Source organism: Chiloscyllium plagiosum, chromosome 10 (assembly GCF_004010195.1).
Source record: "Chiloscyllium plagiosum isolate BGI_BamShark_2017 chromosome 10, ASM401019v2, whole genome shotgun sequence".
In the NCBI taxonomy this organism is placed as follows: domain Eukaryota; kingdom Metazoa; phylum Chordata; class Chondrichthyes; order Orectolobiformes; family Hemiscylliidae; genus Chiloscyllium; species Chiloscyllium plagiosum.
This window is the reverse complement of record NC_057719.1, coordinates 86506807-86529886: the sequence shown is the minus strand read 5'-3', so window position 1 is coordinate 86529886 and position 23080 is coordinate 86506807. Positions and strand designations below refer to the sequence as shown.

Sequence of the window (23080 nt, the reverse complement as noted above, 5' to 3'; positions counted from 1 at the left end):
GGAGGAACATTTCAATGATAGTGACCATAATGCAAAAAGACTTAAGAGAGTTATGAAAAAGGACAAAGATGAATTGGAGGTAAAGGCTCTGAACTGGGGAAAGACCAGTTTTAATATAATAAAAGAGGATCTGGCCCAAGTTGTCTGGGAGCAACTATGTATAGAAAAATCATTCAAACCTTTGTCTAGTCTTGTATCATCACCAACAACAGCAGTGATGTTTAGAACCACAGTGAACTGATCAGGTTGTCTGGACTGCATTTTCCATGGATCACTAATCATACTTGACTGGATCGAGTGTGAAATATACTCAGGAGGATTAGCTCTCAGCAATTTCCTGTTGTTCATGATGTGGTTAAGGTATGTTTGAAATGAATCTTAATAAAAGAGGACAACTTTACTACAGTCAGGAGGGAGTCAGGACTTGTCAGCCTGACTCAGGTCAATAATCAATACTGGAAGGATAAACAATGTTGAAGATTATGAGGGTTCCAGCCAAACTGTAGTGATCTTAGTCTGGAGGGATTGTCAGTCATAGAGGGGGGTCAGGAACATTTAAGCTAGCTTGTGGACTAAGAGTTCTCACTGAAAGGAACAACCATATGGAGAATTAAAAGTTAAGAACCAAATCTGAGAGGTATGGCAACTGAGGGGATAAGTTAACTTAAAGGGTAACAACTACATCCTGACTGAATTAAGTAAAGTTTGGGCAGAAATAGGATGTTTTACCTATTTCTTTTCAATAAAACTTTCTACCTAAAAAGTCATGCTGACAATGTGTTTTGGGTGGGATGCAAAGTTAAATCTCGGAAGGATTTAAATTTGACAAACCAATCAAGATGTTAGGAGAAAGTGAGGACTGCAGATGCTGGAGAGTCAGAGCCAAAAGGTGTGGTGCTGGAAAAGCACAGCAGGTCAGACATCATCTGAGGAGGAGAGTCAACATTTTGGGCATGTTGTTGCATCATTAAATCAGCTTAGATGGTTTGTATCAGGCCATTAAAAGATTTATTTTGTGGCTGAGCTAAGCCATGTGATTATTGAGGATGTGGATGCTAGCAGAGACTCCTCCGCAAATGATTCTTTGATTAAAGACTTGTTTAATTCTTTTTTAACTATTATCATAACTAAGATGTGGCAGGACAGCAGAGCTTTCATGTAGTTTGTTGCGGAATTGACTGAAGCTTGACTATTCTTTGCAACAGCTTTTCCAATTTTGGACTAGCCCCTAGATATTAGTAGGAGACAAAAAAAAAACTGCAGATACTGGGATCCAAGGTAGATAAGCAGGAGGCTGGAAGAACACAGCAAGCCAGGCAGCATCAGGTGGTGAAGTAGTCGTCATTTCAGGTGTAACCCTTCTTTACAACTTTGCAGGGTTGACAGGGCTGAGTTTGTCATTGCTTGTTTCTGTCCCTTTTTCGATGCTAGATGGTTTGTTTGTTTCATTCCTTCCTTAGACTTTGGAGCAGTTGATTCAGTAATGACTTGCTGGACCATTTCAGAAGGCAATTAAGAGTCAACCATATTGCTGTTGGGCTGAAGTTACATGTAGGCTAGAACAGGCCACTAAGCATGAAGGAAAGGACATTACTACACCATATTTGTTTCTGTTTTTAACAACAAATCGACAATATCACAGTCATTATCAGATTTAATTCCAGATTTCTTTCACTGAATTCAAATTCCACTATCTGCTGTGCTGGAATTGACACTGAGGTCCCCAGAACATTATCTGGACCTCTGGATTTATGACTGTGGAATACCATTAAGCCACTGTCTCCTGTATACAGACAATTTAAGGAATTCACTGAACAATATAGGTTTAGTGCAGGTAGAAGATGGTCAGTGCTTCAATGCGCATTTCAAATTCTTGCCTGAATTATTGAAAGGGCAATTATACATGTACATGAAAAGGTGGAACCCAGCAAAACTATGCTGAAGCTGTGGCTACAAGATCAATGATACTTGAGACAGAAGCTGATATGCAAATAAGATGAAAGAGAGTCCATATTCAATGTGCTTGAGCTGGAAAATCAGACACAATCAACAACAGCAGAAACATAATTATAAATGGCTCTCGAAACACCAGATCAACATTGCCTCTACAGCACTCCAACTCACCAATAAGAAAATTGTAAGTCAAATCTACAAGTTGGATGCATAATATTCTTATCACCTAAGCAATACAATGAACCATATTTAAAAAAAATGTAATGAAAGACTAAAAAAACTCAGTTATTACTAAAAAAAAGTGTTGATTAGTAATCCTCCATAGTTTAGAAAATGTAATGAATGCATAATTATTAGATTAGATTACTTAAAGTGTGGAAACAGGCCCTTCGGCCCAACAAGTCCACAAGGACCCTCCAAAGAGTAACCCACCCAGACCCATTCCCCTACATTTACCCCTTCACCTAACACTACGGGTAATTTAGCATGGCCAATTCACCTAACCTGCACACTTTTGGACTGTGGAAGGAAACTGGAGCACCCGGAGGAAACCTACGCAGACAGGGGGAGAATGTGCAAACTCCACACAGGCAGTTGCCTGAGGCGGGAATTGAACCCGGGTCTCTGGCGCTGTGAGGCAGCAGTGCTAACCACTGTGCCACCGTGCCGTCCACAATTATAACAATAGAGGCATTACATTTTTAACAAAGTGGAATGTAATATATTGTTTTATTGTCTCTATCAAATGGAGAACTAGTTACCCTTCACCCATCATTATTTGTATGTATTCCAAGGGGCCACATTCACAGCTGGACTGGAGAGTTCTGTTGCGCAATATGTACACTGGTCTAACGCAGTCTTCTTTCCAGATGCCACGTATTGTTCACAAAGAACTCTAACCTTTCAAAGTTTAAAACGTGATTATTTCTAACATAGGGAACTAAAAGACAACAAAATATAGTGTATGCAGTTGAGTAAAGTTCAAAGTTACAGTACCTTAAAAGACACTGGCGTAGCTTTTCTTGGTATATCTTCTGATTTAAACAGAACACTAACCACACACGGGAGAATTCGTGTTGACACTCTCATGAACATGGTGAAATTTGGAAGTGTTGTTCTGCTTGTTCCACTTAACCTGAGTTTTTAATTGTCGTCCATTTGTCCCTCTTGTCAGCTGAGCACAATATAACCATTCAAGTCCACTTTTTATCTGCAAGTGGAGGGGCTAAACTGTTGAACAATTGTAGCATAGTAAAGAATTATGCAGTAAGAAGTCATTAATGCAAATGACCACTTTGCTATTTAACTAGTTTTTCTACAGCTAAACGAAAATCCCATTATTCTCGAGTTTGCATTCATATTACATCACATATCTTGTGGTAGAACTATGAAACAACTGCATAGGTGTTTTGAAAAGGAAATTTTGGTCACTTCCCATTTAATGAGACAAGACATTAAAAAAAAATTAAGGAATCTTGTTTGGGTACTATTTCATGTATACTAGCTTGTATCAAACTAAACAGAATACACTCTCAGTGAAGTTACCTTTTGTGTGGATCACATTGAGGAATAGGAAAAATTTTAAATTTGCTGCAAACTATTCTCTTGGCATGTGAAGCATAATATGAATCTAGTCAGAATTTATTTCACACCAATAATCTATTCTAACTTTCACTGTTGGATTGGAGTGTTATTTGGATTTTTTTATATTAATCTCACCAAAGGAGACACTAATTTTGTACATTTGAGCCCACATGCACTAGGAATCATCTTCAGAATGCCCAAGCATTTGTCAGCATACTATTATCTCATCTCATGTAATGAAAAATATCTCCAGAATACTGGATCACTCATAAAAGCATTTGTGCTAACAAGTTTGAGACCTACAGTGTGGATTTGAATATGATATGGCACTGTGAAAGATAAAGGGGAATATTTATTTTAACTGGATTACCATGACTGTATGACTGTATGACTCTACCATGGTAGAGTTTGGTCATGGTAATCCATTCAAAGCAACACAACGTCACGATTAAGCTGATTGAGTATTTGCCCGCTGCACAAAACATAATGGGCTGAGTGGCCTTCTTCCATGCAGTAAGCCTTCACAATTCTTTAATTTAAAACAAATTAGATCCTTGGCAGCTTGATTCTGACAGGCAGTTTCCCCTTGTGGGAGTGTTGGACCAGAGGACATAATCTCAGAATAAGGGATTGCACATTTAAAACAGAGATGAGGAGGCATGCCTCACGAGGGTAATCAATTTGCAGAGTTCTTCACCACAAAGCAATGTAGAGGCTGGGTTGTTATGTATATCCAAAGTTGAGTTTGACAGCTTTTAATCAAAAGGAATGATTGAGAGGAATGATTGAGCCATGATCTCACTGATTAATGGACTAGACTCGCTGGGCCAAATAGTCTACTTCTACTCCCATGTCTTATGGTCTAACTCACCTTTAGTTGCAGGAAAGTTTGTGAAAGGGGTGTTTGCCATTATAAAGGTTTTATGCATTTCTGTGAAAGTGTTTGAGACAGCTCACTCAAGTGGAAAGTCTTGTTCAATGAAATCCCAGCAGTGACCTGAGAAACAGCTGAAGCAATTACGAAACGATCATGCGGACAGTGGACAATTAAAAGACATGTTGATTTATGCATAAAGCACATATGGTAAAGCTATATTAGAGTCATACAGTCATAGAGATGTATAGCATGGAAACAAACCCTTCGGTCGAACTCATCCATGACAACCAGATATCCCAACCCAACCTAGTCCCACCTGCCAGCACCTGGCCCATATCCCTCCAAACCCTTCCTATTCATCTACCCATCCAAATGCCTCTTAAATGGTGCAACTGTACCAGCCTTCGGCAGCTCATTCCATACATGTACTACTGTCTACGTGAAAAGGTTGCTCCTCAGGTTTCTTTTATATCTTTTGCCTCTCACCCTAAACCTATGCCCTCTCATTCTGGACTCGCCCACCCCAGGGAAAAGACTTTGCCTATTTACTCTATCCATGCCCCTCATAATTTTGTAAATCTCTATAAGGTCATCCCTCAGCCTCTGACGCTCCAGGGTAAACAACCCCAGTCTGTTCAGCCTCTAACTGTGTTAACACTTAAGTCATAACCTGACCTTTGGGTGGAGCCTTTGCTAGTCTCGACACTCAATAATTTAACTGATCAGGGCAGATGATGATGGAACCTCCGAAGCAACATTTCACATGGGGTAACTTAATATCTAGATTAATTTAATAATTTAATTAATAACTTAATTCTATACCACATTGGATCTTCCTTATCCATTTTAACAGAAAAATAACTGCAGCTGCAGGGGACAAATTACTTTACAATTAATAAATGTTGTTTAAATAAAAAGTGAAATTCAGTTTTGACTGTCCTCTAAAATTAATGAATTTTAATTTGATTTAAAATAGACTGAGGAAGCAGAAGTGTAGTGAATCCAATGCAAGTATAAAAGCAATTACAATGTTACCAAAAAGCATTCAATTTATCAAATATAAAAGCTGCTGTCTTTTTTTGGAGAGATTAGTAGCAAGCATTTTGCATATTATAAATTATTCCCATTGTATAATACTGCATAGGGGGCTTTGGAGAGGGTGACAAAAGAGGTTTACCAAGATATTGCCTGGATTGGAGTGCAATATATGGAGACGTTGGACAAGCGTGGATTGTTTTCTTTACAGCTTTGGAGGCTGAGGGGTGACCTGATTGAAGTATATAAAACTATAAAAGGCATGGATAAGTTTGACTGTTGGGAATCTTTTTTCCCAGGGCGGAAACGTAAAATACTAGGGAGCAAAGGTTTAAGGTGAGAATGGGAAAGTTTTAAAGGTGGTGTGTGGAAAGATTTTATTTCCCCCACATACAAGAGGAGGTAGGTGCCTGAAATGTGCTGCTGAGGTGATATCGATATTTAAGAGGCATTTAGACAGACACATATACAGCCAATGAGTAGAGGAATACAGACCATTTTCAGGCAGATGGGATTAGTTCAGAACAGACAGCACGAGCGAAAGGCTTGTACCTGTACTGCACTATTCTTGTGTTGTGATACTTTTGTCCTTTCAATTGTCAGATAGCTTACCAGCTCAATGGGAATGACAGTACCTACAATACAAATTCAGTTTTTATTTTAAAAAAAATGAATACACTCAATAAGTTGCACAGTGTTAGGCAGTAAGTGGTGGATCAGATATGGTGCAGATTTGATCCTCTTCACATGCCAAGTTCATATTTCAATTGTGGGAGCTACTGAGTCTCCAGATCTAGTCTCGGTGCATCTAATTAGAAAGAAAAATCTCTTGGATGTCATATGGATTCAAGGCAGATGGTAAAGTTCAAAGGAAATACAAATAGAGTCATAGAGATGGAAAGCACAGAAACAGATCCTTCAGTCCAACTCGTCCATGCAAACCAGATATCCCAACCTAATGTAGTCCCACCCAGCCCATATCCCTCCAAACCCTTCCTATTCATATACCCATCCACATGCCTTTTAAATGTTGCAATCATACCAGCCTCCACCACTTCCTCTGGCAGCTCATTCCATACATTTTTAGATTAGATTAGATTACATTACATTACAGTGTGGAAACAGGCCCTTCGGCCCAACAAGTCCACACGTACCACCCTCTGCGTGAAAACGTTTACCCCTTAGGTCTCTTTTATATTTTTTTTTCCCTCTCACCCTAAACCTATGCCCTCTAGTTCTGGACTTCCCGAACCAAGTGAAAAGACTTTGTCTATTTATCCTATCCATGCCCCTCACATGATTTTATAAACCTCTATAAGGTCACCCCTCAGCCTCTGACGCTCCAGGGAAAACAGCCCCAGCCTATTCAACCTCTCCCAATAGCTCAAATCCTCCAACCCTGGCAAATCCTTGTAAATCTTTTCTGAATCCTTTCAAGTTTCACAACATCCTTCCAATAGGAAGGGGACCAGAATTGCATGCAATATTCCAAAAGTGGCCTAACCAATTTCCTGTACAGTTGCAAAATGACCTCTCAACTCCTGTACTCAATACTCTGACCAATAAAGGAAAGCATACCAAACACCTTCTTCACTATCCTATCTACCTGCGACTCCACTTTCAAGGAGCTATGAACCTGCACTCCAAGGTCTCTCTGTTCAGTAACACTCCCTAGGACCTTACCATTAAGTGTATAAGTCCTGCTAAGATTTGCTTTCAAAAAATGCAGCACCTCACAAATCTTTTACTTGATAGCAGTTATATTCAAAATAGCGTTGGAGGTTTATGTCTACTAACTACTGACCCAGCGTCCTGGCTGACTGTTTAAGAGTACTCTAATGAACTGGTCAACTTAAAAAACCTGGTCTGAAATGTAACAAGTCTTAAAATGAAACTTACAAAATTAAGTTAAAATGTTATTCCTGAAGCTGATAATGCACCCTGTCTCCTGCAGTAAATACTGACTTGACCTTCCACAGCTAAACATTGAGAATGATGTATCCCCACTAGGAAGCTGAACACAAATCTCCTGAGAAAAAAGGGATATGAATCATTATACAATAAGGAGCTTCCTCAATAATGAAGATTTTATCTCTGGATGGTCTCAAACCACAAACTGTTTGATTAATAGCTGAACACTCCAACCAACTGCACCAGAGATTGACAATAAATGTGTCCGGTTCAAGGATTACGTTCAGAGCTATTCAGACACACTATGAGCATGGGTTCTTAGTCTTTAACCAAACAATGCCTGCCACTAACAAAACATCCACACACTTGATATTACTCAATCACTCGGAGAATGTAGAGGTGATCATTTAGTCAACAAAGGCTTGGGTAATCAGTCATTTAGCACTGAACAATTCACCAGAACAATGGAAAACAGTGAGGAAATACAAAACTACTGAAGCACAACAAGGAGTGGTGGCCTTAGAACAAGATGAAATGAGCAGACAGTCACAGGAAAAGTAATCAAGCAAAACAAAGTCAGAGACCTAATAACATGAAAGTCTTTGAAACATGTAAATACACTACCTCATAAACCAGACTTTAATGGAACCATACGGCAAAACTCAATTTCAAAGAAGTGATTTGTTTTCTATAAAAACAAAAAATGCTGAAAATACTCAAAATCTTGCAGCATCTGTGGTGGGAGATACAGATGTCATGCTTACCACTTGTGAACCTCAGCTGACTTTCTGACAAAGGTCACAACCTTAGACATTAACTCTGTTTCTTTTCACACAGGTGTTGCCATACTGGATGAGTCTTTCCAGCAATTTCCATTTTTATTCCAGAATTCCAGTAATTGCAATATATTTTGCATGTCTGATTACACTGCAATACAAGTCACATGACCTTGAATTCTGTAACAGCTCATTTCAAAATCATCGCAAATGGTTATGTCACTCCATCAATACTTTTGCATGCAAATTTAATATCCCAGCAAGTAACAAGCAAGACAATATCCATAGTCAGAAAATTGAAGCCCTAAAGCTGATTCACATTTTTTATTTGTATTCTATCACAAGAGTGCCACATGCTAGGTCAGCAATGTTACAAACCCCTAATTGTCACTGAGAAAGTGGTGTTGAGCTATCTCTTGAGCCTCTGCAGTCCACGTGATATAGGCACATCCATAATACCGTTAGAGAGGGAGGTTCGGGACTTTAATCCACCTTTACTCAAGGAGCAGCAACATAGTTCCAACTTGCAGGAGGCAATCTTCTTTATGCAACTGCCGTCCCTGAATAAAAGGCCTAGAAAAATTCTGCAAGCCTGGCATCATCTGTGGATACAGAAACTGAGTTGACCTTTTGAGAGTGCAATTCAGCTTTTCTTCAGAAAATTTCCAGCATCTGCTTTTATAACTACTGCCCTGATTTGAAGTTAAAGGTGACTTGGTGAATTGCTGCAGTGTGTTGGTGGCTGATGGAGTGAATATTAATCAATTAGGCTTCTTTGCTCTAGCTGATGGATTTGGAACTGCAGTTATTCATACAAGCAGGGAGTATTCCAGGCTTGTGCTGTGTGAACAGGCTTTGGGGAAACAAGAGGTGACACAGAATTCACAGCCTCTGACCTGAACTTAGAGCTATAGAATTTGTGTGGTCAGCCCATTCAGCTTCTAATCAATGACAATTCACAAGATGTTACTTGGTGGTAGATTCAGCAATGGTAAAGCTGTTCAATATGAGGGATGACAGTTACATTTGCTCTTGTTGGAGACGGTCATTGCTGCACTTGTGACACAAATGTCACTTGTCACATATCAGCCCAAACTGGATATTGTACAAGACTTACTGCATGTGGATGCAGGCAGCTTCGGTATTTGAGAAGTTAAAAATGATACTGATCACTGTGTCATCATTACTGTTATTCCCACTTAGAGTCACACAGCATGGAAACAGACCCTTTGGTTATGGACCAGGCCAGACTCCTTCAAAATAGTTCAAGAAAGTAGCCTAGATCCTAACTTTGTTTTAAGCAGGTGTAAGGCGGATACTCCAGGAGGGATGCAGTTGGTCAAACCACTTAGTTTTAAACAAAACAGAGTTTATTTACAAGATTATGGAATGAAACACAAACAAAAGAGATCAGAATACAAAATAACTTAACCTATCTGAAAACCCAACAAATTATACCAACTTAATGATGCTGTTTCCAATACTTACAAGAGTCCACATAAACACCACTTAGCACAAAATGTAAAGTTAACAGAGTCTTGCAGGAGAGAGAGATGGCAGCATGGATAACCCTCTTCCATGTAGCTATTTTTTGGATAAGTAGCCTCAAAACTGCCTGACTGCTTTCAGTGAATAGCCAGACTGCAAAAACCAAATCAAACCAGAGAAAGGCTGAGCTGGGAGAACTGGCCAAGTTTACAAGTGTGTTTTTTTAAAAAAATTAAAAGCCTTTTCCTTGACACAGTATCTGTTAGCTATAATCAAATTGGTCCTAAAATCCATCTAAAACCAAACCTGAAAAAAACCCACCAAGGACAACATAACCTTATTAAAGGAGCATTAGCATAGTCACCAGTCCGTGCTGAACATAATCCCAAATTAAACATAGCCTCACCTGCCTGCTCCTGGTCCATACCCCTCCAAACCTTTCTTATTCATGTATTTATCAAATGTCTTTTACATGTTTTAACTGGACCCACATCCACCACTTCCTCAGGACGTCCATTCCATATGCGAAACACCCTCTGTTAAAAATAAAATGGCCTCTCATATCTTTTTTAAAAATCTTTCTCTTCTCACCTTAACAATGTGCCCCCTAGTCTTGAAATCCCGTATCCTAAGGGAAAGACAACTACCATTAACTCTATCTTTCATTAATTTCAATCATCTGACCTTAAGATGGAAGGCCATTGGTCAAACAGTTGAAGATGCTTGTTCTATAGTAAAATCTTTCCAACATGCCTAAAATAATTCAAAGTGATTTAATCTTACTTGTCCACAAGTATCAAATATTTGGCTACTTGACTTAATAGAAGGAGTTTAGTGAAGCCACAAACTTGGAATTTAGTACCAAATACAAAGAAACGCAAAATTACAAATATCATGACAAATTATACATACAACTTCAACGCTTCATCTGGGCTCGGGGGCAATGAACTTTCTCTGAACAATGATATATATAGTAGACTTTCTTGTTATAAGTGTATGTTCAAGTTGCAAGTGACTTTTTTGTGTTCCGAATAATGGCATCTGTTGAACAAAATAAGCGTGAATGTCCACTAAACTGACAGTTCATGTTGTTATTAGTGCTTATGGGGACTTCTGTAAATGGACTACCTCTGGACTTTCACTGGGTACACTACATTTGGCATAAATGGTCCATGCTTAACCAAATTTCAGTCCTTGTCTGTGCTGTTCCAAGAAATGGAAAGTGAGCATGCACTGTTGTTTACCAACTCTTCCAGCTCTTCTTTGCTGCAATGATTAAGGAAGCCACCAGACGAATGCATCATGTTGGGTACCATTCAAGGAAACACTTTAATCTCTCCAGACTACATGCCTTTACTAAAGTCAGTAACCAGAGATTTTGTCCATGAGAAGATTGTGTCCTATCTGCCCACAAGGAAGACATCCACCCAAACAATAGCGAACAAATTCCCAAGTGCTGTCAATTCCAAATCAATATTTCCAAGATTGGGGTTATTTTAGCCGACTTCAAGCACACTTTATGCAGAACCAGACATAACTGTGTTTGCATCAGTCTCAAGATGGAGGAACATTTCTCACAACTTGGTAGTGTGTCCTCTATGGATGCCATTATTGAAGAAAGTATTTGTGCTTCCATCAAGACAGCAAATGCTGCTTATGGCTGCTCCATGTGTCCAGAAGGAGCATGGTGGTGTCATAATGCCCATGGAGACAAACCAAATTTACTGAATAATACTAACATAAAATTGGAAGCCAATAGACAGGATTCCACTCGGAAAAAGTTTAGTTTATCAAGCAAATAAAAGTCAACTGTGGCTTTTATCTGGTTTTAGTCATCTTCAGTTTCAGGTTTACTTATTATCCTAGTGTCTCCAGAAACCTGAATATTCAGACTTCCTTTCAGATAGGGACCACTCTAAAAATACAAGCTTTCAGACCAGGACAATGCATTCACCAAGTCATCTTTCACATGCTCCATCATTGGTCCTACCAACTGCAGATTCTATCACATTCCTCCAACCTTGAGAATAAGTAAGATCTACTTTACTAAAGTTTTCTTAATGCAGTTTTGAAATACAGCAAGGTATACATTATAATGAACAGTTTATTATATTCTGTACAAGTCATATTTTGTCATATTCCATAATTAGACTCAAAATCGGAAAGGCTCAATCCAGTGCTTTCCAATCTTTTGCCCATTATGACCTTGTTTGTGGCTTAGAAAGTGTGAGCTGATGAGGAATTGAGAATTTAAGAATAAACTATCTACCTTTCCACTGGACGTTTCAGAATAACAATCAGGATGAAGGACAGGCCAGTCAGGCCACAGTTGCTATTAAAAAGAAGTTGAGGATTTGAAGGGGTCTCATGGCTTTTAGAACTGAAATGAGGCCATGTGAACACATGAATTGAGCTCAAACAAAAAAGGAGCAGCCAAACCGCTCGGTATAAACTGTTGACCCAAAATAGTGGGAGATAGTTAGAGGAGCAAATATATATGCACATTTCTGAGAGCAAAAAACAACAGGCGATTAAAGTAAAAGTGGGGGAACACTTTGGGTCTTCCGATCATAATTCTATTTCAAACTGGTTATGGAAAAGGTTAAAGTTTTTAAATTGGAGCAAGGCAAATTTTGATGGTTTGAGGCAAGAACTTTTAAAAGTTGTTAGGAGTAGACTGTTTGCAGCTAAAAGAATGTCTGACAAGTGGGAGGCGTTCAAGAGTGTGATGATGAGAGTTCAGAGGCATTTTGTTTCTGTTAAAAGTGAATGATAAGGGGCTAAGGTTAAGGAACAATGGATGTTCAAGGCAAGAATGTAAAAGAATCTTATTTTAGATACAGACAACTTTTTTTTTTAAGATTAGATTAGATTCCCTAGAGTGTGGAAACAGGCCATTTGGCCAACAAGTCCACACCAACCCTCCGAAGAGTAACCCACCCAGACCCATTCCCCCTATTTACCCCTACTAATGTACCTATCACTATGAGCAATTTAGCATGGCCACTTCACCTGACCTACACATCTTTGGATTGTGGGAGGAAACCGGAGCACCCGGAAGAAAACGATGCAGACAGAGAGAATGTGCAAACTCCACAAAGTCGCCCGAGGCTGGAATTGAACGCGAGTCCCTGGTGCTGTGAGGCTGCAGTACTAACCACTGAGCCACTGTGTCGCCCTTTATTGAATCTCTAATATAAAGAGTGTAGGGGCATTCTTAAAAGAAATTAGGAAGGCAAATCATCTGAAGAGATTTTACTAATATATTAAGAGCAAGAGGGTAACTAGAGAGCAGATGGGGCCTCTTAAAGAGCAAGATGGTCATCTTTGTGTTGAACCCCAGGAGATAGGACAGATACTAAATGAAAATTTCACGTCAGTTAGAAATAGGGTCTAGAGAATGCAGACAAATAAACTTTGATGTTTTAAAGAGAGTTCATGTTACATAAGAGGACCAGGAGGTCTTAGAGAATAAAAGAGGTGAATAAATCTCTGGGACCTGATCTAATGTATACCAGAACGTTGTGACAAGTAAGACAGGAAATTACGAGAAGCCTTGCAGAAATATTTGCACAGAGGCATAGTGATGTACAGCACAGAAACAGACCCTTTGGTCCAATTTGTCCATGCCAACCAGATATCCCAACCTAATCTCGTCCAATTTTTCAGCACCTGGCCCATATTCCTCTAAACCCTTCCTATTCATATGCCCATCCAGATGCCTTTTAAATGTTGTAATTGTACCAGCCTCCACCACTTCCTCTGGCAGCTCATTCCATACATGCACCTCCCCCGTGTGAAAATGATGCCCCTTAGGTCCCTTTTATATCTTTCCCCTCTCATCCTAAAATTATGCCCTCTCATCATTTATAACTACAGGTGAGGTACCTGAGGGTGGCGAATAGTGTACCTTTGATTAAGAAAGGTTGTAAGGAGAAACCGGGGAACTATAGACCTGAGAGTCTAACTTAGGTTATGGGTAAATTGTTGGAGGTGATTAGAAAATACAGGATTTGTGGACATTGAAAGGGGAAAAAACTTATTAAGGATACTCGGCATAGTTTTGTGTGAGGAAATCATTGTCTCATAAACATGGAAGTTTTTTTTGAGAAAATTACCACAAAGATTGATGATGGCAGAGTAGTAGCTGTTGTTTATTTTGGATTTTAGTAAGGCCTTTGACAAGGTTCTGCAGGGTAGACTAATTAGTAGAGTTAGGTCACATGGGATTCAGGGTGGGCTTGCCAATTGGATATATAACTAGCTTAATGGCAGGAGACGGAGAATAATAATGGAGGGTTGCGTTTCAGATGGGAGGCCTGTGACTACTGGTGTTCCACAATAATTGGTTCGAGGTTTTTCATTTATATAAATGATTTGGATGAGAACATAAAAAGGCATGGTTATTAAGTTTGAGGATGACACCAAAATTGAGGACATTGTAGACAGGGAAAAAGATTTTATAAGATTACAAAAGGGATCTGATCTTGATCAAATGTGCCAATGGGAGATGGAGTTAATCTGGATAAATGCAAGGTACAACAAACAAGGGTAGGGTTTACACAATTAATGGTAGGGCCTTGGGTAGTGTTGTAGAACAGAGGGACCAAGGGGTGCAGATACATAATTCTTTGAAGTTTGCATCACATATAAACAGGGGGTTAAAAAGGTATTTGGTACACTTGCCTTCATTGCTCAGTTCTTTGAGTAGAGGAGTTGAGAAGTCATTCTGAGATTATACAGGACACTGGTGAGGTCTCTTCCAGAAAACTGCGTCCAGTTCTGGTCATTCAGTTAGAGGAAGGATTTTATCAAGCTGGAGAGAGTTCTCAAGAGGTTTACCAGGATGTTGCTGGGTATGGATGGCTCGAGTAAAAAAAGAAAGGCTGGATAGGCTAGGACTCTCTTCTCTGGAACTTAAGAGGTAGATAGTGAAGAAGGCATTTGGTATGCTTTCCTTTATTGGTCAGAGTATTAAGTACAGGAGTTGGGAGGTCATGTTGAGGCTGGACAGGACATTGGTGAGGCCACTGTTGGAATATTGCGTGCAATTTTGGTCTCCTTCCTATCGGAAAGCTGTTGTGAAACTTAAAAGGGTACAGAAAAGATTTACAAGGATGTTGCCAGGGTTGGAGGATTTGAGCTATAGGGAGAGGCTGAACAGGCTGGGGCTGTTTTCCCTGGAGCGTCGGAGGCTGAGGGGTGACCTTATAGAGGTTTACAAAATTATGAGGGGCATGGATGGGATAAATTAACAAAGTCTTTTCCCTGGAATCGGGGTGTCCAGAACTAGAGGGCATAGGTTTAGGGTGAAAGGGGAAAGAGACCTAAGGGGCAACTTTTTCACGCAGAGGGTGGTAGGTGTATGGAATGATCTGCCAGAGAATGTGGTGGAGGCTAGTACAATTACAACATTTAAGATGCATTTGGATGGGTATACGAATAGGAAGGGTTTGGAGGGATATAGGCCGGGTGCTGGCAGGTGGGACTAGATTGGGTTGGGATATCTGGTCAGCATGGACAGGTTGGACCGAAGGGTCTGTTTCCATGCTGTACATCTCTATGACTCTAGTTAGAGACGCGATCTGATGAAATAATGAGAGTCATATTCTCGATATGCTCGAATTCCAGGAGCAGCAATTACTAATTTATATGCTGTTGCATTGTTTTGGAACTTTGGAAAAAAAAAAGTCAAATTAACAGCAGTTTAAAAGGGAGAAGAACAGACAAAGGAAGCACATGGTGAGGACAGTGCAGGAGAGAGAGAGAGAGAGAGAGAGAACCTGCACAGTTACTGCCTTTGCTGTTTGAATTCGTGTATCGCTGGACATCGGAGTGCATCTGGGAAAATTAACAAACAGTGAAATTCACAACTAATCTTGGAGGAACTGTTGGGCGAAGTTCACAGCACAGAATCAGATAAGTAATTGTTTTTTTTAAGTCTATGCAAGAGAGAGGCTGTATTAGTGAGTACAGTGGGTTCTTTCTTGATTATATGTTTTTGGAGATAAGTCTCTTGATTAAACTTAAAATATAAGCCATAGCTATTAATTTAACCTGGGGCAGTGTTTGTGGAAGAATAAGCCAGTGTTATTTTCTGGGTCTGTAGATTGTGAAGGAGCAAAAATGGCCTTTGCAACAATATGTACTTCTTGTCAGATGTGGGCGTTTAAAGAGAGTTTAAGGGTTACTGCAGATTATATCTGCCATAAATGCTGTTCGATGCAAATCTTATCAGATCGAGTGGATCGGTTGGAAAGACAGATAGAAGCAATGAGGAATTTGCAACAGCAACAGTATGTGATGGATGGCAGTTATAGGAAGGGGGGAAAGTCTCAGATACAGTCAGATAGATGGGTTAACTCCAGGAAGGGTGAGAGAGATAGGCAGCTAGTGCAGGAGTCTTTTGTGGATATACCCATTTCAAACATGTATGCTGTTTTGGAAAATGTAGGGGGTGATGGCTTCTCAGGGGAACGTAGCACGAACATCCAAATTTATAGATAGAGGAACGTAGCACGAACATCCAAATTTATAGATAGAGTTGGTGTAGGTGTATTTTCCCTCGGAAGGGGGATTTCAAGATGAGGGGTCACATTTTTAATATGAAAAGAGCAAGTTTAAAAAAGACATCAGAGGTAAATTTTTTTTACACACAGGGTGGTTCGCATGTGCATTTTCCTGAGAAAATGGAGGATGTGGGTAAAATTACACTATATAAAAGACATTTGGATAGATGCATGAATAGAAAAAATTTAGAGGGACATGGGCCAGGGGCCGGCAGGTGTGGCTCGTTTCGTTTGGGAATACGTCCAGCATGGACTGGTTCGACCAAAGGGTCTGTTTCTGTGCCGTACAACTGTATGACTCGACAACACAGCAATAACAGTTGGGACTTCCCAGATATCAACTGGGATACAAGCATGATGTGCAGGTGCCAATATTGGGCTGGGTGGACAAAGTTAGAAGTCACACGACACCAGGTTACAGTCCAACAGGTTTATTTGAAATCACAAGCTTTCGGAGTGCAGCATCTTTGTCAGGTGACCTGGCAAAGGGGCTGCGCTCCGAAAGCTTGTGTTTTCAAATAAATCTGTTGGAGTATAACCGGGTGTTGTGCGACTTTTGATGGGATACAAACAGATGTGAAAGGAACAGAGATCACAACATTCTTGAAGTACATTATCCGGATCTTGGTTTACAGAGGACAATTTCAAAGCTTGCAGATGGCACTAAACTTGGAAGGATTACAAACTATGGGAAGGACAATACTGGAGTCCAAAAGACCATTTACAAGATGGAACAGTGGACAGAGAGGTAGCAGATGGGTTTCAATGTAGAGAAGAGTGAGGTGATGCACTTTGTTTAAAAAAACCATTGAAAGAGAATAGAAAATATGGCATACAATTCGAACGGGGGTGAAGGAGCAGAGGGGCCTGGGTGTGTACAGATCATTGAAGGCAGCAGGACAAGTGAGAGAGCAGTTCATAAACGATGGTGTTTTCAGCTTTGTTAATAGGGGCCTAGAGTTAAAGAGCAGGAAGGTTTTGTTGAACTCGCACAAGATATTTATCAGACCTCAGCTGGCATATGTATATAGTTATTGGTGCCACATTACGGGAAAGATTAGATTCCCTACAACGTGGAAACAGCCCCTTCGGCCCAACAAGTCCACACCGACCTTCCAAAGAGTAATCCACCCAGACCCATTCCCTTACCCTATATTTACCCTGACTAATGCATTCAACACCACAGGCAATTCAGCATGGCCAATCCACCTGACCCGCACATCATTTGGACCATGGGAGGAAACCAGAGCACCCAGAGGAAACCCTTCGAGACACGGGGAGAACACGTAAATTCCACACAGACTGCCCCCTGAGGTGGGAACCTGCGAAACGATGAAGGGCTTTTGCCTGAAACATCGACTCTCCTGCTCCTTGGATGCTGCCTGACCTGCTGTGCTTTTCCAGCACTACACTCTCGACTCTCATCTCCAGCTTCTGCAGTCCTCACTTTTGCTTAATCGCACCATGGGTCTATCTACATCAAATAGATTACAGTGGTTCAAGAGGGCAGCTTAACAACACCTTCTCAAGGTTAACTAGGAATGGGCAACAAATGCTGGCCTAGCTAACGATGCCCACATCCTCTGAATGAATTTTAAAAAAACACTTTGTGACCACAGCTGGTGAACAGATGACTTGAGTTGCTTCATTCCTACATTATACATAACCTCATGAAATGAAATTTGACATTTGGTCAGATTTAATTTCTATTTACAATAAAGAAAAACTAGACTAACCCCTCAATCACACATCTTTTTCAATGGCACAGCCTCTGGAAACCTCGTGAACAGATCCATCACGGTCACGGGATACCCACAACCAAATAAGTCAAGGTCATTTCTTGCTACATAAAAAGTGGAAGAACTGCAGATGCAGTATAAATCAGAATCAAAATCTGAAATTACTGAAAAAGATCAGCAGGTCCGTGAAGTCAGCGTTAACACATCGGGTCTGGTAACCCTTCCTCAAATCTTCTGAACCTGAAACGTTTACTCTGATTTCTCTTCACACATGCTGCCAGATCTGCTCAGCTTTTCCAGCAATTTTGTATTTTTGTTTTTTTTTGCTACAGTACACATTCCATCTTGTATCAACAAAGTTATCCCATCTCCCTTTCCTTTCTACCTATCCTTATGAAAGTCACATACCCTGAATAATTAATTCCCACTTTTAACTTTCATGTAACTGTTTCTGTAATGCTTCCACTTTGTGCCATTAATTCATTACTTTCTTTTGAATATCACATGCACTTAAGTAACAAGCTTGTTAAGTTTGCCTTTTTATCTCTTATCTCCTTTTTATTCTATTTACTGCTATCCTCTGTCCCTTCCTATCCCACTCTGGTTACCGTTATCCAAATAATTGCTCTGCAATACTGCCAAATCCTTTTACTTTGTAAGATGACATATCCCCTCTCCTAAATTCTCCCTCCCAACAAATTTGTTTAACGCCCCTCTACAGTCTGCATTATTTGAGTCACCAGATCCAAGCATGATTTAAGGCTGCTCTGCTGGAACAGCTCTTTCCAAGCCCAGTAATGCTATCACTGTTCCAGAAGCTGCAGTGAATACAGAGATACAGAGATACTTGCATCTAGACTAGAAGAGATTGAGGTTCACAAGGAAGAGGTATTAGAAATACTGCAGAGTGTGAAAATAGACAAGTCCCCTGGGCCGGATGGGATCTATCCTAGGATCCTCTGGGAAGCAAGGGAAGAGATTGCCGAGCCTTTGGCATTGATCTTCAAATCATCATTGTCTACAGGAATAGTGCCTGAGGACTGGAGGATAGCAAATGCGGTTCCCTTATTCAAAAAAGGGTAGTAGAGACAACCCTGGTAATTACAGACCAGTGAGTCGCGCTTCGGTTGTTGGTAAAGTGTTGGAAAAGGTTATAAGAGATAGGATTTCTAGAAAAGAATAATTTGATCAGGGACAGTCAGCACGGTTTTGTAAAGGGTCGGTCGTGCCTAACGAATCTTATTGACTTTTTTGACAAAGTGACCAAACGGATAGAGAGTAAACCGGTTGATGTGGTGTATATGGATTCAGCAAGGTGTTCGGTTAGGTTCCCCACAATAGGCTATTATACAAAATGCGGAGGAATGGGATTGTGGGAGATATAGCAGTTTGTATCAGTAATTGGCTTGCTGAAAGAAAACAGAGGGTTGTAGTTGATAGATCATGTTCATCTTGGTGTCCAGTTACTAGCGGCGTACTGCAAGGGTCGGTGTTGGGTCCACTGCTGTTTGTCATTTTTATAAATGACCTGGATGAGGGCTTAGAAGTGTGGGTTAGTAAATTTGCGGACGACACTTAAGTCGATGGAGTTGTGGATAGTGATGAAGGATGTAGTAGGTTGCAGAGAGACATAGATAGGATGCAGAGCTGGGCTGAGAGGTGGCAAATGGAGTTTAATGTGGACAACTGTGAGTGATACACTTTGGCCGGAGTAATCGGAATGCAAAGTACTGGGCTAATGGTAGGATTCTTGGGAGTGCAGATGAGCACAGAGATCTCGGTGTCCATGTACACAGATCCCTGAAAGTTGCCACCCAGATTGACAGGGTTGTTAAGAAGGCATACAGTGTTTTGGCCTTTATTAATAGAGGTATAAGACAGATGTCAGAGGTAGTTTCTTTACTCAGAGAGTAGTAAGGGTATGGAATGCTTTGCCTGCAATGGTAGTAGATTCGCCAAGTTTAAGTGCATTTAAGTCGTCATTGGACAGGCAAATGGACGTACATGGAATAGTGTAGGTGGGATGGGCTTCAGATTAGTATGACAGGGTGGCGCAACATCGCAGGCCAAAGGGCCTGTACTGTGCTGTAATGTTCTATATAACCTGAAAGAACTGAATCATTGTGGTCACAGCTTTATTTCATTTCTTGCCTTTCTTAGCCTGGAATAGGTCTGGCCTGGATTTTAAGGCCCCTGAGGCCACAGGCAAAACCTTAAAAACACATCAGATCTCGTGGCAGTCATTTGTAAGTCTCGTGGCAGACTTACAAATATTTAGGCAGAAGTTTGTGGAATTAAATGTTCTCTGACTTTAACCACATAACCACCATCCAAAACCAACTCCTTCTTGCAGACCTCTGGACCCAACTGACTGTTTGGGTCCTCCTTAACTTCCAGAAGTGACCCAAAACATCCCTCCCAAACATCCAATCCTGGTTAAGTATAAAACAAGATCCTCATTTGTATGCTTTGTCCCTTTCTGTCCCACTCCTCCTTGACACTTTTCCTCTGTTCCACTCCCAACCCACCCCGTTTATCCTCTCTTGTCCCTGACCCACCCTGTCACCCTATGCATATTGCTCCTTACCCTTGTATATTGTAGCTTAACCCTTCCACCCCTTATCCACTTACATTGAGTGTAAATGCCCCATAGCTGTCTAGCACGTTAGTAAATAGATGAATTTACCAGAGTAGTTACTTCTCTTCTTTTTAAAAAAAGGAATGTGACTTGGCTTCCCTGATTCACCTACAGTACTTGGATTCAGTTTGATGAAAAGAGACACTGTGCATTTCCGAAATCCCCAGCATTGCAAAGTGAGCTTGGAAATACGGGGAATGGAAAGAGAGTTAAGAAAAAGGGGTGAGTAGAAATTTAATGATGAATGTTGCATTTGGAAGATTTGGGCTATTAATCCAAGCCTAGTGATTTATCTACTTTCAAAGAAACTAAACCTATTCATCCTTCACTACTCGCTACTTCGAACACTCTTAAAACTTACATGGTCTGCTTCATCTGTCTCTTTTGGAAATGAACACAAAGTACTTATAGACAAAACGGGAGGAATAGTTAGGTAAAATGACTGGAAACTAGAGATGAGATAGAATACAACCTAACAAACTTTTCCTTATGTTTCTTAACCTCAGTTCAACAGACATGCCCAGATTTTGGAGCAGCATGCAGATGTAATGCCTCATATTAACAGGACTGGGAAATAAGCACTTTTAGCATGCATTCTATGCCTTTCTTCTGCTGACGTTGTGACTCAGCATATTATCCTTCTGCAGCCTGTTCACTGCACTCCGAACATTACTACTGATTTTCAACAGTGGCTTTTGCCTACCTTCATCTCTTGCCTAACATGCTGGATATGACAACTCTGATCACGTCCTTTCTTTGGGTGGTTATTTAAAAACCTTGCTGAAATTGAAGCACAGAAAGCATTCAAATCAAAAACGTTACAGAATGGCAGGAACCGATGGTGACCTCATGGTAGGTATGCTACAATGACTGAAGCCAGGCTAAATTAACACTTTAAATACAATTTCATATTTTTTGTCCCCAACTGGGGGTCATTCACCAAGTGCGGAAATTAAACAATAACAAGGAGAAGACTTTTCACTTTAACTTGAAGATCTGACAACAGGCAGAATTCATGGAGGGAGGCAAAAAAAAAGGGATCCTGGTACAATCCTTTGCTCAGGCAAGAACCAGCCAGCATTACTATCAAACTACAAACTGAAACTTAAACACTTGAGCATCAGATTTTTTTTTAGTTGAGGGAGTACTTTTAAGAAGGGAATTTTTTTTAACAGATGAACTTATTGAATACCACAAACCTGCAGCTCAAATGGAAGGGCAAAAGACTGTGAAGGTGGAGGAAATGGATGGATAAGGGAATAGTCACCTGATCTATAAAAGAGGCAATTTCTTAAAGGAAAGTTTCTTAAAAAACACCAGTGTGACAATTTCTACCCAATGCACTAAAATGGGCTGGAAACGCATGACTAAGGGTTTGCCTGAAATTGTCTAAATGCAAGATGATCCGATCGATCCAGTTTCAGGCATGAAGTGGATGCGTTCAGACTTTTTCTAAAATGTAAAATTAAAAATACAATTTTTGCACAAAATTTTCAACTATAAGTACAAGGATGGCACGATGGCTCAATGGTTGGCACTGCTGCCTCACAGTGCCAAGGACACACGTTCAATTCCAGCCTCGAGTGGCTGTCTGTGTGGGGTTTGCACACTCTCCCTGTGTCTGTGTGGGTTTCCTCCGGGTTCCTCCCACAGTTCAAAGATGTGCAGGTCAGGTGAATTGACAAAGCTAAATTGCCCATACTGATCAGGGATTTTTTTTGGTTAGGTGCATTAGTCAGGGGAAACATAGAATAATAGTGTAGAGGAATGGGTCTAGTATGGACTTATTGCGCCAAATGGCCGGTTTCTGTACTGTAGGGATTTTATGATTTGACTCTCCAAACTTAACATGTTTTTTTTTTGCACAGTCTAAATGCTTTTCTGTCAATAATCATTGCATATTTAATTTGAATTTGAATGATTGAATAATTGGTCACTTGCATTTTATAGTGAATAATGTTGTGGTTCTGTTCGCCAAGCTGGAAATTTTGTTGCAAACGTTTCGTTCCCTGTCTAGGTGACATCCTCAGTGCTTGGGAGTCTCCTGTGAAGTGCTTCTATGGTGTTTCCTCCGGCATTTGTAGTGGCCTGTCCCTGCTGCTTCCGGTTGTCAGTTTCAGCTGTCTGCTGTAGTGGCCGGTATATTGGGTCCAGGTCTATGTGTTTGTTGATGGAGTTTGTGGATGAGTGCCATGCTTCTAGGAATTCCCTGGCTGTTCTTTGTTTGGCTTGCCCTATAATGGTAGTGTTGTCCCAGCTATCCCTAGTAGCCACACACGCAGACGACAAGCAACATGAATTCGACTGGGACAACACTACCATTATAGGGCAAGCCAAACAAAGAACAGCCAGAGAATTCCTAGAAGCATGGCACTCATCCACAAACACCACCAACAAACACATCGACCTGGACCCAATATAAAGTCCACTACAGCGGACAGCTGAAACTGAAAACCGGAAGGGGCAGGGACATGCCACTATAAATGCCGGAGGAAACACCACAGAAGCAC

At 40.5% G+C, this 23080-nt stretch overlaps 2 protein-coding genes across 2 annotated transcripts in view; both read right to left on the bottom strand.

Annotated features, from left to right (window-relative positions):
* Positions 1–3263, bottom strand: part of LOC122553857 (cytosolic phospholipase A2 zeta-like) — a 115759-nt gene extending 112496 nt beyond the window's left edge. Inside the window, exon 1 of the mRNA XM_043698296.1 lies at positions 2950–3263. Within this exon, the coding sequence (XP_043554231.1) occupies positions 2950–3048 (99 nt within the window). The 5' untranslated portion in view covers positions 3049–3263. The remainder of the gene's footprint in view (positions 1–2949) is intronic.
* Positions 3120–23080, bottom strand: part of vps39 (VPS39 subunit of HOPS complex) — a 114178-nt gene continuing 94217 nt past the window's right edge. The window contains exon 25 of the mRNA XM_043698295.1: positions 3120–3163. Within this exon, the coding sequence (XP_043554230.1) occupies positions 3160–3163 (4 nt within the window). The 3' untranslated portion in view covers positions 3120–3159. The remainder of the gene's footprint in view (positions 3164–23080) is intronic.